Here is a 14,770-nt window from a genome sequence, read left to right as displayed (position 1 = left end):
CATCACCAAGCCCCTCCAACTCAATCATTTAAAATGCAATGATATAGAGACTATTTAAGCATATCTTTAATTTTCCCAAACCCAGTTGTAATGACTTTAAGATTATAGTTCAATGACAATATTGAATTACATACTCGCAAATAACATTCAAACTGCCTTGGATCTTCAAATCACGAAATTTATAAATGATTGAATTGAGTGCATTGCAAGTAAATACAGAAACTACTTTGAGACCAATGAATGGATGTAAAATCCACATTAGCCACATGATGTCGCTGTCTACCATAAAGTGTTGAAACTGGAAATGAGGTACTGATAAAACCGAAGGGAGGAAGCTTCGTCATCAGCCGAGAAAAGACAAAAATGGTGAGGAGACAAGTGACTGAAAACATGAAGTTACAAAGTGTGGTCTTGCAGTGACAGCGGTACTAAAGGTGCAGTGCTTTTGCGATGTTGTTTTCCGGGCTCCGAGGCTTGAGAGCCCGGCGCCTGCTCCTGCTGTCGTTTCTGCTCCTCGCAGCCTGGGAGGCAGGGATCGGCCAGCTCCACTACTCCGTCCCCGAGGAGGCCAAACACGGCACCTTCGTGGGCCGCATCGCGCAGGACCTGGGGCTGGAGCTGGCGGAGCTGGTGCCCCGCCTGTTCAGGGTGGCGTCCAGGGACCGCGGGGACCTTCTGGAGGTAAATTTGCAGAATGGCATTTTGTTTGTGAACTCTCGGATCGACCGGGAGGCGCTGTGCGGGCGGAGCGCGGAGTGCAGCATCCACCTGGAGGTGATCGTGGACCGGCCGCTGCAGGCTTTCCACGTGGAGGTGGAGGTTAAAGATATTAACGACAACCCGCCGGTTTTCAAAGGCTCAGAACAAAGGATATTTATTCCTGAAAATAGACAACTAGGCTCGCAGTTCCCACTAGAGGGCGCTGCGGACGCAGACATTGGTGTCAATTCTCTTTTAACTTACACGCTGAGCCCCACTGAACACTTTTGTTTGAAGGCAGAGACGACAGACGAACTCAGTAAATCCCTTTCACTTGAATTGAGAAAGTCTTTGGATAGAGAAGAGACACCAGAACTCCAGTTATTACTGACAGCCACTGACGGGGGCAAGCCGGAGCTGGAGGGGACAGTTCGGCTTCACATCACTGTGCTCGACATTAACGATAACGCCCCGTTGTTTGACCAGGCCGTCTACAGAGCTCAGCTGGCAGAATCGACAGCGAATGGAGCATTGGTGGCCACGGTAAACGCCTCTGATGCGGATGAAGGTGTAAATGGTGAGGTTGTGTTTTCCTTTGGCAAAGACGTTTCTCCTGCCATTCAAGAAAAATTCAAAGTGGATTCTATTTCAGGAGAAATTAGAGTGATCGGTGATCTGGATTATGAAAAAATAAAATCCTATGAAATTCAAGTTAAAGTAGTTGATAAAGGGACTCCCCCGATGTCAAACCACTGCAAAGTTTTGGTGAAAGTGTTAGACATAAATGATAACACCCCGGAGCTGGAGATCACTTTCTTATCCTTGCCCATCAGAGAGGACGCTCCACCTGGCACCGTCATCGCCCTCATCAAGGTGTCCGACCTGGACTCAGGCGTCAACGGGCAGGTGACCTGCTCCCTGAGCCCTCACGTCCCCTTCAAGCTGGTGTCCACCTTCAAGAACTACTATTCGCTGGTGCTGGACGCCGCCCTGGACCGAGAGACCACAGCTGACTATAAGGTGGTGGTGACCGCCCGGGACGCGGGCTCGCCCTCGCTGTGGGCCACCGCCAGCGTGTCCGTGCAGGTGGCTGACGTGAACGACAACGCGCCCGCGTTCGCGCAGCCCGAGTACACGGTGTTCGTGAAGGAGAACAACCCGCCTGGCGCGCACATCTTCACGGTGTCGGCCACGGACGCGGACGCGCAGGAGAACGCGCTGGTGTCCTACTCTCTGGTGGAGCGGAGGGTGGGCGAGCGCCTGCTGTCGAGCTTCGTGTCTGTGCACGCGGAGAGCGGCAAGGTGTTCGCGCTGCAGCCTCTGGACCACGAGGAGCTGGAGCTGCTGCAGTTCCAGGTGAGCGCGCGCGATGCTGGTGTGCCTGCCCTGGGCAGCAATGTGACTCTGCAGGTGTTCGTGCTGGACGAGAACGACAACGCGCCCGCACTGCTGGGGCCTCAGGCAGGTGGCACAGTGAGCGAACTGGTGTCACGGTCAGTGGGTGCAGGGCACGTGGTGACAAAGGTTCGCGCAGTGGACGCGGACTCTGGCTACAACGCGTGGTTGTCTTATGAGCTGCAACCTCCGACAGGCGGCGCAAGCAGTCCGTTCCGCGTGAGCCTGTACACGGGTGAGATCAGCACGACGCGCGCCCTGGATGAGGCGGATGCTCCACCGCAGCGTTTGTTGGTGCTGGTGAAGGACCACGGCGAGCCGGTGCTAACCGCCACTGCCACCGTGTTGGTGTCTCTGGTGGAAAGCGGACAAACTCAGAAAGCCTCCTTGCCCGTATTAACTGGTGCAGTGGGCCCCCAGGCGTCGCTGGTGGATGTCAACGTGTACCTGATCATCGCCATCTGCGCGGTGTCCAGCCTGCTGGTGCTCACGCTGCTGCTGTACACAGCACTTCGCTGCTCGGCCACGCCCACCAATGGAGCCTGCGCTCCCGGGAAACCTGTGCTGGTGTGCTCCAGCGCGGTGGGGACCTGGTCATACTCGCAGCAGAGGCGGCAGAGAGTGTGCTCTGGAGAGGGTCTGCCCAAGACAGATCTCATGGCCTTCAGCCCTGGCCTGTCTCCAGGCTTGAACATATCGGAAAGATGTGAACAGGCAGAAGTAAATTCGGATCTTTCTGGTAATGTAAGTCCAAATTTGAACTATGATTTCAACCTCTTTTTAGATTTAACTTCATTTTTAAAGCATTATTTAAATAGCATTTAAAATGTATTCAGGGTGTTCAATGACATATAACAAACCATACCTTTGCAAATTCTCTAGTATTTCCGGTAGCATAATGCATGGAGCTAGGAAGCAATATAGATGCAAATTATTGTATTCTTTTATCAATGTGGTACAATGCTTTAAAACATTTCAGCACTGTTAGTGTTAACTTTAGGTAGTGGTGGCATTGGGGATGGTACTGAGGACTTCATAAATGCCAGGCAAGCACGGGGCTGGTCACCTTTAACATGGGCTCTCAGTTTTTGTGGAGTATCTTCTTCTGTATGGATGGTTGTAGGTAAAGTTACAGAAGCCATCTGCTTTCTCTCTACGCTGCTAAGTTTCAAAGTGGGCAATAAAAGATAAATTTTAAGCACTGTGATTTAAAATATATTTGTTGGTGATACTTTAATTTCCACATTAAAGTATGCAACACGTTCCTGGTGCCGTTCCCTGACTGAAAAGACGGTTATCACATGAACTTGTGTCTTGCATGGTCCAGTCAAGACTCATTGGGAGCACCTTCCATTTACTTGCCAATTCCCCTAAACCCTTTATTTTCTGTTTTTAAAATCCTTCTGATTTTAGGGGAACCTTTTTTCCCTTTACAGATGAAATTGTTGAGACCAAAAAAAATCACCTAAGTTAAGGATCATTACTAATTAAAAAATGGTTCTAGTATAGTCCATTGCATTTGATTAAATACTTAAAGTAGTTTTCAATAGCAGAATTTTGCAGATATTAAAATTTAAACACTGTTTGAAAATCAAAATAAAAGAGGAAGAGATAGGTAATTTTTCCAAACAAAATTGTACTATGTACAAATCCCTCATGCTAGTCTTCCTAGAAATGAATGTAGAAATACAAAAAAGGAAAAGAAAATCCTTTACACCAGTTGTGAATAATGGTGTCTTCAAAGTTTGATTCATAATCATCATGTTGATCAATAGTGAGTCACACATGTATGTTTTACAGCAGTTTTAACAACCCAACTGATATGCTTTTGATATAGGTCTCTCTGAGTCTCCTAACCATTTATTCAAGAGCTTGTTAAATCTCTCTCTCTCTCTCTCTCTCTCTCTCTCTCTCTCTCTCTCTCTCTCTCTCTCTCTCTCTCTCTGTGTGTGTGTGTGTGTGTTTGTGGGTGTGCTCCCCTGTTCATGCAGATGGAGGTCAGTAATTAATGTTGGGTACCTTCCCCAATTACTCTGTACCTTATCTTTTTGTGTGTGTCAGGTACTTCATGGTTTTGACTAGACTGGCAGGGCATGTGGATGCTAGGGCTCTGAACTTAGGTCTCCATGCCTGCACACCAATCACTTTACCCACCGGGCCATCTCCATTGCCTCTAATATAGTGTTTCATTTCTTATATTCAATTCTGAAGTTGCACAAGTATAAAGTGTCGGCCAAATATTCAAACACACATCCAGAAAAGTCCCTTAGGATTCCTCTTGTAAAAAGAAAGCACCAAGCAAGAAAGCTCGGGAGGTCCCAACCCTAGACAAAGAGGATAGGCAGCTGAGGAGTAAGAGAATTAGTCTTCCCCAGGGACAAGCACACCAGCTGGTTATCCAATACCAAATGCTCAGCCTTGAAAACCGGTATGTATATATGTAACATTATACAGACTGAGCAGGTTGTATAGGTTGTATAGGTATCCCGTACGCACAGGTATATAAACAATAAGAAAAAGAAGCCATAAATTTGAAAAAGAACAAGGGAGCTACATAGGAGTGTTTGGATGGAGGAAAGTGAAGAGGAAAATGATGTAATTATATTAAAACTTCAAAAAACTGTTGCAAAACATTCTACAAAAAATGGCAGCTAAGCTTCCCGAGATTTGAGTGATACGTTGACAGATGTGCTGTTTAGAGCATTGTAAGACACAGGCCAAAGCATGGTTCCTCAACTTCCCAAATATTAATATTATTACACCCAGTCTTTGGACAAGAATAACCACAAAATAATTTTTGGAATTTATCTCTACGTGTGAGATAAATCTTGTCGGGTTGTGCAATTGGAGAGAATAGATTCAGAAATCATAAGTAAAATTTTCTTTCCCACTTACATTATAGTTCCATAACTATACACAAGAACATTGTCTTTAGAGGGACATTCAGTATTTATTACCATTCACTCTACAAGTACATATTAACAGTCTAGCATATGAAGAGCCCTGTAATAAACCCTAAGCACACAGAGTGTTGTATTTGGAGTAATGTACCCTTTTCAGTTTTCTTTGTCAAAAGAAAGAAAATATTGTCCTGTATGTGACTTAAAAAATAAGAAATGTGATGCTGACTCTGCTTAACAAATTTTCTAGAAACAAAACAGAGGAAAGGGGACCATTCCTTCTGTATGCAAATCATTCTTAGAAAACTATGATTCTTGTGACAGCAACTAAAGGTAAAACTACAGCAAGTCCATGGAAAAAGGCTCTGAAAGTGCAATTGAAATGATAAAACATCCAGGCAGTGGTGTTACACGCCTTTATTCCCAGCACCTGGAAGGCTGAGGCAGGTGAATCTCTTGAGTTTGAGGCAAGTCTGGTCTACAGGGCAAGTTCCAGGACAGCCGGGGCTACACAGAAAAACCCTGTCTCAAAAAAAAAAAAGAATTAAAAAAATTGAGAAGTATAGAGAGAATGTTTTGAGGCTAAACTGAAAAATTGTAAGTAGAAGATAAACATAATTGTCTTTTATTTAGGTTAGTAAAACTTGAATTGATTGGCATTTGAGGCTACAATGACCTTACTCATTATATTAAAAAGTTTATGTAGATTGTGGCCTGGAGAGATGTCTCAGTGGTTAAGAGCTCTTGCTGCTCTTCCAGAGGACCTAGGTTTGTGTCCCAGCACTTATATGGTGGTTCAAAATCATTTGTAACTCCAGTTACAGGGGATCTGATGTTCTTTTCTGGATTGTGGGCACCAGACATGCATGGGGTGCACAAACATACACACCTATACACTTAAAATAAAACTAAATAAAGGAATTAGTATAGATTGAAAATGTAGTTATCTCAGAGCACTGAAACACCAATCATAAAACTATGAATAGAACTCAACATTTTTGATAATACCAGTAGCCTTTTAAATTCATCTGGAAGAGCCCAGCCTAGTGGCAATACTTGTCCTTGGGTGGTGGGAGCAAGAGGATCTGAATTTAAAGGCCATTGTCTGCTACAGAACAAGTTTGAGGCTAGCCTGAGCTATAAGTCACAATTACCTTAACAACCAAATGAAGAAACAAACCCCAATAATAACAATAATAAACCCCAAGAAAACAAACTTGACCTTGTTGTGTTTGGTTATGTCTTCATACAACTACATTGGGATTACAAAGTTTAAGATGATTACATTATAGAAATAAGGTCAGGGAGGCTATTCTTTCTGAGTTATAATGATTCTTATAAAATTTGAAAGTTTTCCGGAATAGCTAATTGAATTAACTTGGGGGCAAATCTCAAGTATCGGTCACTATTATAAAAAGGCACAGGTTTAGGATTGCAAAGTTTGAAAAGTGGATGTAGTTTATTGGATACTATCATAGAAAGAAGGAAAAATACACACACACACACATACACACACACACACACACACACATATATATATATATGGGTAGTGTGATTTAAAATCTAACATGAACATGAATAGAATTTCCATTGCTAGTTGATATTATTCTCATTCAGAATATTTCAATAGTTTTTTTCCTTCTTTCACAGCATTTTAGTGGAATGAATTATTTCATGTCTTATTCCTTTAAATTTTTTCCCAAAAATTTCATTGTGTATATTCATTGTAGATAGTACTGTTTTATGGCGGGGGTATTTTGTGTAAGTACATAATGTTCATTGACATATTTCCCCGTACTCCCCTCCTCTCTTTCTCATGGTTCTTCCTCATTCCATTAGTCCCCTTTGTTCCTCTAGACACTTTTGTTTCTGTTTTCATCACATATATGGTGTATATGTCATGTATATTACACATGTGTGTATTTATACCCAATTTTATCTATCTGTGTAAAACCTAGGAACCACAATTGAGAAGGGCTATTTTCCTTTCTGAACGTAATTTTTCTTTAGTTATTTACAGTTGCATTCACTTTACTGGAAGAGTGAATAAGTGAACTAACCTTAAGATATTAGAATCAAGGGAAGTTGTTATTATTGTTATTGTTATTATTACTAGGTTTTAAGACAGGGTTTCTCTGTTTAGTCTTGGATGTGCTGGAATTCTTTTTGTAGGCCAGGTTGGTCTCACACTCAAAGATCCAACTGCCTCTGCCTCCCAAGTGCTGGGATTAGAAGCGTGCACCACCACACCCATCTCATATAAAAATTATCAATGATTTTAACTCTAGAAAAATCTGTTTCTCGTTGCCATTTTTTTTGTTTTAGGAGACAGGGTTTCTCTGTATTGTTTTGGAGGCTGTCGGTCCAGCCCGGCCTCGAACTCACAGAGATCTGCCTGCCTCTGCCTCCTGAGTGCTGGGATTAAAGGTGTGCGCCACCACCCGGCTCTCGTTGCCATTTTTAATGGACACTATGAATTTTGCAGTTCATTTTGTTTTCTTCTAAGAAAGATAAAAGCAAATTGCTTGACATACATAGAATAACAAGTGTGTAACTTGATATGCACTTTGCCAACTGACACATTCCTCTATTCACTTCAAATAATCCCTGCTCTGTCTCTAAATTCAATGTTTCTGCATGTGGAGGAGCCAGCTCAGAATTAATAAAAGATCTCTCATGTAACTAGCACTGAAAAGAAATCATTTTACTCTTTCTGTAAGAAAATTAAAATATAATAAAGAGAATAATCCTAAGATAGAATATACATTTCATATATGAATTTAATGTAACCCATAAACACTTCAAAACTCAAAATTACAAACAACAGGAGTGTATTCATATTTTCAATGAACAAAAGTATCCATTGATTCTGGTGTGCTTGCTGTGAAGAAGCGGTAATAGAAATTCAAAAGAATTGAAAACAGGGTCTCCAAGAAATACTTGAACATCTGTATTGGTATCAACACTTTTTGTAAGAATCAAGAGCCAGCCAGGCATTGGTGGAGCATGCCTTTAATCCCAGCACTTGGGAGGCAGAGACAGGCGGATCTCTGTGAGTTCGAAGCCAGCCTGGTCTACAGAGTGAGTTCCAGGACAGCCTCCAAAACAATACAGAGAAACCTTGCCCCCCAAAAGAATCAAGAGCCAGAGGAACCCAAATGTCCATGAATGGTTGAGTGGACTCACAAAATGCAATTTGTATACACAACGGAACCATTCAGTATTAAGAAGAGAAGCAATCCTGTAATGTGCTACAACACTGATAAGCCTTCATGACATTATAGTAATTTAAAAAAGTCAGTCTCAAAACAAAGAAAAATGCCAGATCTTGGAAGCAGCCTAGATGCCTCTAAACTGAAGAATGGATAAAGAAAATGTTATATATTTACACAATGGAGTACTAGTCAATAGTAAGAAACAGGGACATCCTAAAATCACAGGCAAATGGACAGAACTAGAAAAAAAAACATCCTAAGTGAGGTAACCCAAAACCAGAAAGACAAATATAGTATGTACTCACTCATTAAGTAGATACCAGACATAAAGCAAAAGATTCTCAGTTTATAATCCATAATCCCAGAGAAGCTTGAACCCTCTTCCAGAAACAGATGGAAGCAGATGCAGAAATCCACAACTAACCAATGGGCCAAGCTCCTGGATTACAATCGAAGTGAGGGAGGATCGATAATGTGAACAAATGAGTGAAGACCATGATGGGGAAACCCACAGAATCAGCTAACCCCAGCTAGGAACAAATGAGGTTTGACAAATGAGGAACCTACATAAGACGAACTAGACTTCCTTAATATAGGTGACAATGGTGTGACTGGGACAATATATGAGGCCACTGGCAGTGGGTCAAGATCTGACTCTAATGTACAAACTGACCTAGTGGAGCCCACTACATATGAGAGATACATGGCCCAGCCTAGACTCAGAGGTGTGGGGGGTGGAGAGGTGCCCTGGTCCTGCCTCAACTAGATGATGGGACAGACTTAGTAGACTTCCTAGGGGAGGCCTCACCCTCTCTGAGGAGCAGATGGGAGGAGGAGGGAAGTAAGGGGAGCAGGAGGAGAGGAGGGAGAGGGAACTGGGATTAGAATGTAAAGAATAAATTAATAAAAAGATATGTGTCACCACTGCCCAGGAAACAAAGAAACAAACACAAAAAACCAAAGAAAAACTAAGAACCCCAGAGCAACAAACGCTAACAAATCCTGTGTGATTACACATACACGGTAGTGAAACTTACAGAAAATGGAAGTAGAATGGTGGTTACCATGGGCAAGGTCGGGGGAAACTGGAATTCCTGTCTAGTGGGTATAAATTTTCGGCTTTACAAGAGGAAAGTTTTGCAACAACATTACTGAAACTTACACTTGAAGTTAATACGGCAAACTTCTCATTTACAGTTAATACGGTAAAGTTCGAATCTGTTGGGCCACAGGGTGTCGCTGTTCACCAGAGAGTGTTCTCTAGAAAGGAAAAATACCCAGAGCCTCTTTGTTACTTAAAGCTTCGGGAGAAGCAGCAGGATTTGAGCAGGTGTTAGACTATTTAATTGTTTTCAAACATGATCATTTAATTTGACCAGCTCACGGAGCACTAGAAGTGATGCCTTCTTGGAGAGGGGGCCCAGACGCCCGGCAGTGTCTGCTGCTCTGGCTTCCTCTCCTCGCAGCCTGGGAGGCAGGGAACAGCCAGCTCCACTACTCCGTGCCCGAGGAGGCCAAACACGGCACCTTCGTGGGCCGCATCGCGCAGGACCTGGGGCTGGAGCTGGCGGAGCTGGTGCCCCGCCTGTTCAGGGTGGCGTCCAGGGACCGCGGGGACCTTCTGGAGGTAAATCTGCAGAATGGCATTTTGTTTGTGAACTCTCGGATCGACCGGGAGGCGCTGTGCGGGCGGAGCGCGGAGTGCAGCATCCACCTGGAGGTGATCGTGGACCGGCCGCTGCAGGTTTTCCACGTGGAGGTGGAGGTGAGGGACATTAACGACAACCCGCCCGTGTTCCCAACTACACAAAAGACTCTGTTCATCTATGAATCGCGACCGCTTGGCTCTCGTTTTTCACTAGAGGGCGCTTCAGATGCAGATATCGGAGCAAATTCGTTGCTGACTTACAGTCTTAACTCCAGTGAGTATTTTACTTTGGAGGTCAAAAGAAAAGATGAAGAAATTAAATCCCTGGCACTTGTGTTGAAAAAACTTCTAAACCGAGAGGACATCCCTGAACACTATTTACTGATAACGGCAGTTGATGCCGGGAAACCTGAGCTAACCGGCACCACCCAAGTGAAGATCACTGTCCTGGACACGAACGACAACGCCCCCTCATTTGAGAGGACGCTCTACAAAGTCAGACTATCCGAAAACGCACCAAACGGTACTGCAGTAGTGGATGTTAACGCCTCTGATTTGGATGAGGGAGTCAATAAGGACATTGTGTATTCTTTCCACACGGATGTATCAGCTGACATTCTGTCGAAATTCCACTTGGACCCGGTTAATGGATACGTCACTGTGAAAGACAACATAGATTTTGAGGAAACTAAGTCTTTTGAAATTCAGGTAGAGGCAACAGACAAGGGAACCCCCCCAATGACAGATCACTGCACGGTTCTAGTTGAAATCGTGGATGTTAATGACAATGTGCCTGAATTGGCCGTCAAGTCACTATCCATTCCTGTGTTAGAAAACTCTGCACCTGGCACCGTCATCTCCCTGATCAGCGTCTCCGACCTGGACTCAGGCGTCAACGGGCAGGTGACCTGCTCCCTGAGCCCTCACGTCCCCTTCAAGCTGGTGTCCACCTTCAAGAACTACTATTCGCTGGTGCTGGACGGCGCCCTGGACCGAGAGACCACAGCTGACTATAAGGTGGTGGTGACCGCCCGGGACGCGGGCTCGCCCTCGCTGTGGGCCACCGCCAGCGTGTCCGTGCAGGTGGCTGACGTGAACGACAACGCGCCCGCGTTCGCGCAGCCCGAGTTCACGGTGTTCGTGAAGGAGAACAACCCGCCTGGCGCGCACATCTTCACGGTGTCGGCCACGGACGCGGACGCGCAGGAGAACGCGCTGGTGTCCTACTCTCTGGTGGAGCGGAGGGTGGGCGAGCGCCTGCTGTCGAGCTTCGTGTCTGTGCACGCGGAGAGCGGCAAGGTGTTCGCGCTGCAGCCTCTGGACCACGAGGAGCTGGAGCTGCTGCAGTTCCAGGTGAGCGCGCGCGATGCTGGTGTGCCTGCCCTGGGCAGCAATGTGACTCTGCAGGTGTTCGTGCTGGACGAGAACGACAATGCGCCCGCGCTCCTGGGGCCTCAGGCAGGTGGCACAGTGAGCGAACTGGTGTCACGGTCAGTGGGTGCAGGGCACGTGGTGACAAAGGTTCGCGCAGTGGACGCAGACTCTGGCTACAACGCGTGGTTGTCCTACGAGCTGCAGTCGGCGGCGGGCAGTGGGCGCCTTCCGTTCCGCGTGGGCCTGTACACGGGCGAGATCAGCACCACGCGTGTCCTGGATGAGACAGATGCGCCGAGACAGAGCCTGCTCGTGCTGGTGAAGGACCACGGCGAGCCGGTGCTGACAGCCACAGCCACCTTGCTGGTGTCTCTGGTAGAGAGTGGGCACGTGCCAAAAGCTCCATCGCGGGCTTTGGTGGATTCTGCCGGCAGGGAGACATCGCTTGCAGATGTGAACCTGTATCTGATCATCGCCATCTGCGCGGTGTCCAGCCTGCTGGTGCTCACGCTGCTGCTGTACACAGCACTTCGCTGCTCGGCAATGCCCACAGAAGGCGCCTGCGCTCCCGGGAAGCCTGTGCTGGTGTGCTCCAGCGCGGTGGGGACCTGGTCATACTCGCAGCAGAGGCGGCAGAGGGTGTGCTCTGGAGAGGGTCCGCCCAAGACAGACCTCATGGCCTTCAGCCCGAGTCTCACTCCCTGCCCAGTTAGTCAGGAGAAAGAGGAAAAGCTGGTGGAAGACATTGATTTCTCCGTCAGAGTGAGTAATTTTCTCTCTAACATGTTCTCGTTTTATATGCTAGTATTTTCAGTGCTTGGAAATGTGTTCACCTTAATTATTCTATTTATGCTCTATTTTGTTGAGCACGTCACACTCACTAATTTTGCAACAAAAACTGGGTTCTCATGACCAAATTCTGTACTGAATCGACAAGTGGCGAGATCCACACTTTTAAAGTGTGTTTGTTGGTAAATACAGCGGTAGGGTTATTTTATGGCAGTCTGTGTACACATGGGAACCATTTTCTTCTTGTGTGAATGACATCGTTTAGGGCATCTGGCTCTAGCTTTCTGTCACTAATCTGTGTGCAAAGTTTCAGTGTCTTTTGTTTCTCTCTTGGGGATTTCTAGGAGGTGCTAGTAGAATTGTCACTGACCCGTTTACTGAATGGTTGTCAGTCATGCTTGCATGCTTGGTATTTCTCTGACTTACCACTCACAGGACATTATTATCTTTATAACTACACTAACAACGAAGAAGGTTAAAAATTGTATATACATATCTATTTCCAACCGATCTGAAAATAATATATCATTAGATTAAAATATTATTTTAAAAACTTCTATAAGTATTGTGGGTGTATTGAATCTTTATTCCACAGTGATTTTAATTAAAACTTTTAAATTATATATGTGTTTGGTCTATATACATGTGTTTTTTTATTTTTCAAGACAGGGTTTCTCTGTGTAACAATGCTAGCTGTCCTGAAACTAGCTTTGTAAATCAGGCTGGCTTGGAACTCACAGAGATCCACCTGCCTCTGCCCCCCAAGTGCTGAGTTTAAGGGGCGCACCACAATTGCCTAGCCTTACATGTGTGCTCTTAAGCACTAGCCATCTCTCCAGCCCTTCCACAGTGATAATTTAAATATTACATTAAAATTATGAGACATCAAAGCAAAAAAGGTTCTCAAAACACTTTGTTGTCTTTATTTTTTCCACAATTGAAAAATATTTTTAATCTTGTGAAGAGTTATTTCCAGTTCGGCTCCAGGAATATCTATTTGCCAGATAACTGATATCAAATGAAATGTTCTCTGTGTCTTCCATTTTTTCTTCTTCTTAATCAAATAAAATTTAAGTGAGACTGTTCTCCTGTTAGTTTTGCAATGTATATGTCAATTTCTCTTGCAAAATACTTGGACTCTCATCCAATTTCCTTTGTTTCCAGAGAGAATTAATATCCAAGTAAAATACAATTAACACTTCATGCATTTTGTTATTAAAACATATGAAACGTGTTTTCTTTTTTCCCTTTTTATTATTTATTTTTATTTTTAAATTTAAATTTAAATCAGAAAAAAGGTTGCTTCACATGTCAATTCCAGGTCCCTCTCCCTTTCCTTCCCCTCCTCCCATGCCCTCCACCAACCCCTCCAATATCCCCTCATTTTCCCAGGGAGGCTGAGGCCCTCCATGGGGGTGTCCATAGTCTGTCATTTCATCCAAGGCAGGGCCTAGGACCTCCCCCAAGAGTCCAGGGTGAGAGTGCATCTCTCATTGTTGGATGGGAGTCCAAAGTCCATTTGTATACCTGGGATGAATACTGATCAACTGCCCAAGGCCCAATAGATTACCTAGGCCTCCTCACTGAAACCCAAAGTCAGGGGGTCTTGATCAGTCCCATGCTGGATTCCCAAGCATCAGTCTGGAATTCAAGAGCTAACCCTTGTCAGGTCAGCTATTTCTGGGGGTTAAATCAGCCCAGTCCTAACCCCTTTGCTCATCAGTCCTCCCTCTCTGTCACTGGATTCCTTGAGTTCAGCTCAGTGTTTAGCTGTAGGAGTCTGCCTCTGCTTCCATCAGCCACTAAATGAAGGTTCTTTTCCCCAGACTCTCTGGCCATGGGATTGTAGGCTGGCACTCCCCAGATCTATGTCTAAAATCTATATATGAGAGAGTACATGCCATGTTTCTCTTTTTGTGAGTGGGTTACCTCACTCAGGATAGTTTCTTCTAGTGCTATCCATTTGCCTGCAAATTTCAGGATTCCATGGTTTTTTTCTGCTGAATAGTACTCCATTGTGTAAATGACCACACTTTCTCTATCCACTCATTGGTTGAGGGGCGTCTAGGTTGCTTCCAATTTCTGGCTATTACAAATAACGCTGCTATGAACATAGTGGAACAGATGCCCTTGTTGTATGAATGTGAATCTTTTGGATATATGCATAACAGTGGAGTTGCTGGGTCTTGTGGTAGGTTTATTCCCATTTTTCTGAGGAATCTCCATACTGATTTCCAAAGTGGCTGTACAAGTTTGGCACTCCCACCAGAAGTGGAGGAGAGTTCCCCTTTCATAACATCCTCTTCAGCATAAATTGTCGTTGGTGTTTTTGATTTTAGCCATTCTTACAGGAGTGAGATGGTATCTCAGAGTTGTTTTGATTTGCATTTCCCGGATGGCTAAGGATGTTAAGCACTTTCTCAACTGCCTCTCAGCCATTTTAGACTCCTCTTCTGAGAATTCTCTATTTAGTTCTGTATCCCACTTTTTAATTTGATCCTTTGGTGTTTTGGAGACTTGCTTCTTGTGTTACTTGTAAATTTTGAAGATCAGCCCTCTGTCAGATGTGGGGTTACTGAATATCTTTTCCCATTCTGTGGGCAGCTTTTTGTTTTGCTGACTGTGTCCTTTGCCTTACAGAAGCTTCTCAGTTTTAGGAGGTCCATGTATTAATTGTTGATCTCACTGTCTGTGCTACTGTGTTATGTGCAGGAAGCTGTCTCCTGTACCAATTCATTGAAGGTGCCACC

The 14,770-nt window shown here is 44.8% G+C and overlaps 1 protein-coding gene across 2 annotated transcripts in view; it reads left to right on the top strand.

Annotated features, from left to right (window-relative positions):
* Positions 1 to 341: 341 nt before the first annotated feature.
* The window catches only part of LOC101830682 (protocadherin alpha-C2), a 208,236-nt gene continuing 193,807 nt past the window's right edge, over positions 342 to 14,770 (top strand). The window contains exon 1 of one of the 2 annotated variants that reach the window (XM_040741941.1): positions 342 to 2,838. In XM_040741941.1, the coding sequence (XP_040597875.1) occupies positions 451 to 2,838 (2,388 nt within the window). In that variant the 5' untranslated portion in view covers positions 342 to 450. Of the gene's footprint in view, positions 2,839 to 9,492; positions 11,994 to 14,770 lie in introns of those variants that run through there. The other variant, XM_040741944.1, reaches the window with a different exon arrangement.

This window comes from Mesocricetus auratus, unplaced genomic scaffold (genome assembly GCF_017639785.1).
Source record: "Mesocricetus auratus isolate SY011 unplaced genomic scaffold, BCM_Maur_2.0 Super-Scaffold_6730, whole genome shotgun sequence".
NCBI classification, from domain to species: Eukaryota; Metazoa; Chordata; class Mammalia; order Rodentia; family Cricetidae; genus Mesocricetus; species Mesocricetus auratus.
This window is presented reverse-complemented; position numbering and strand designations above follow the sequence as displayed.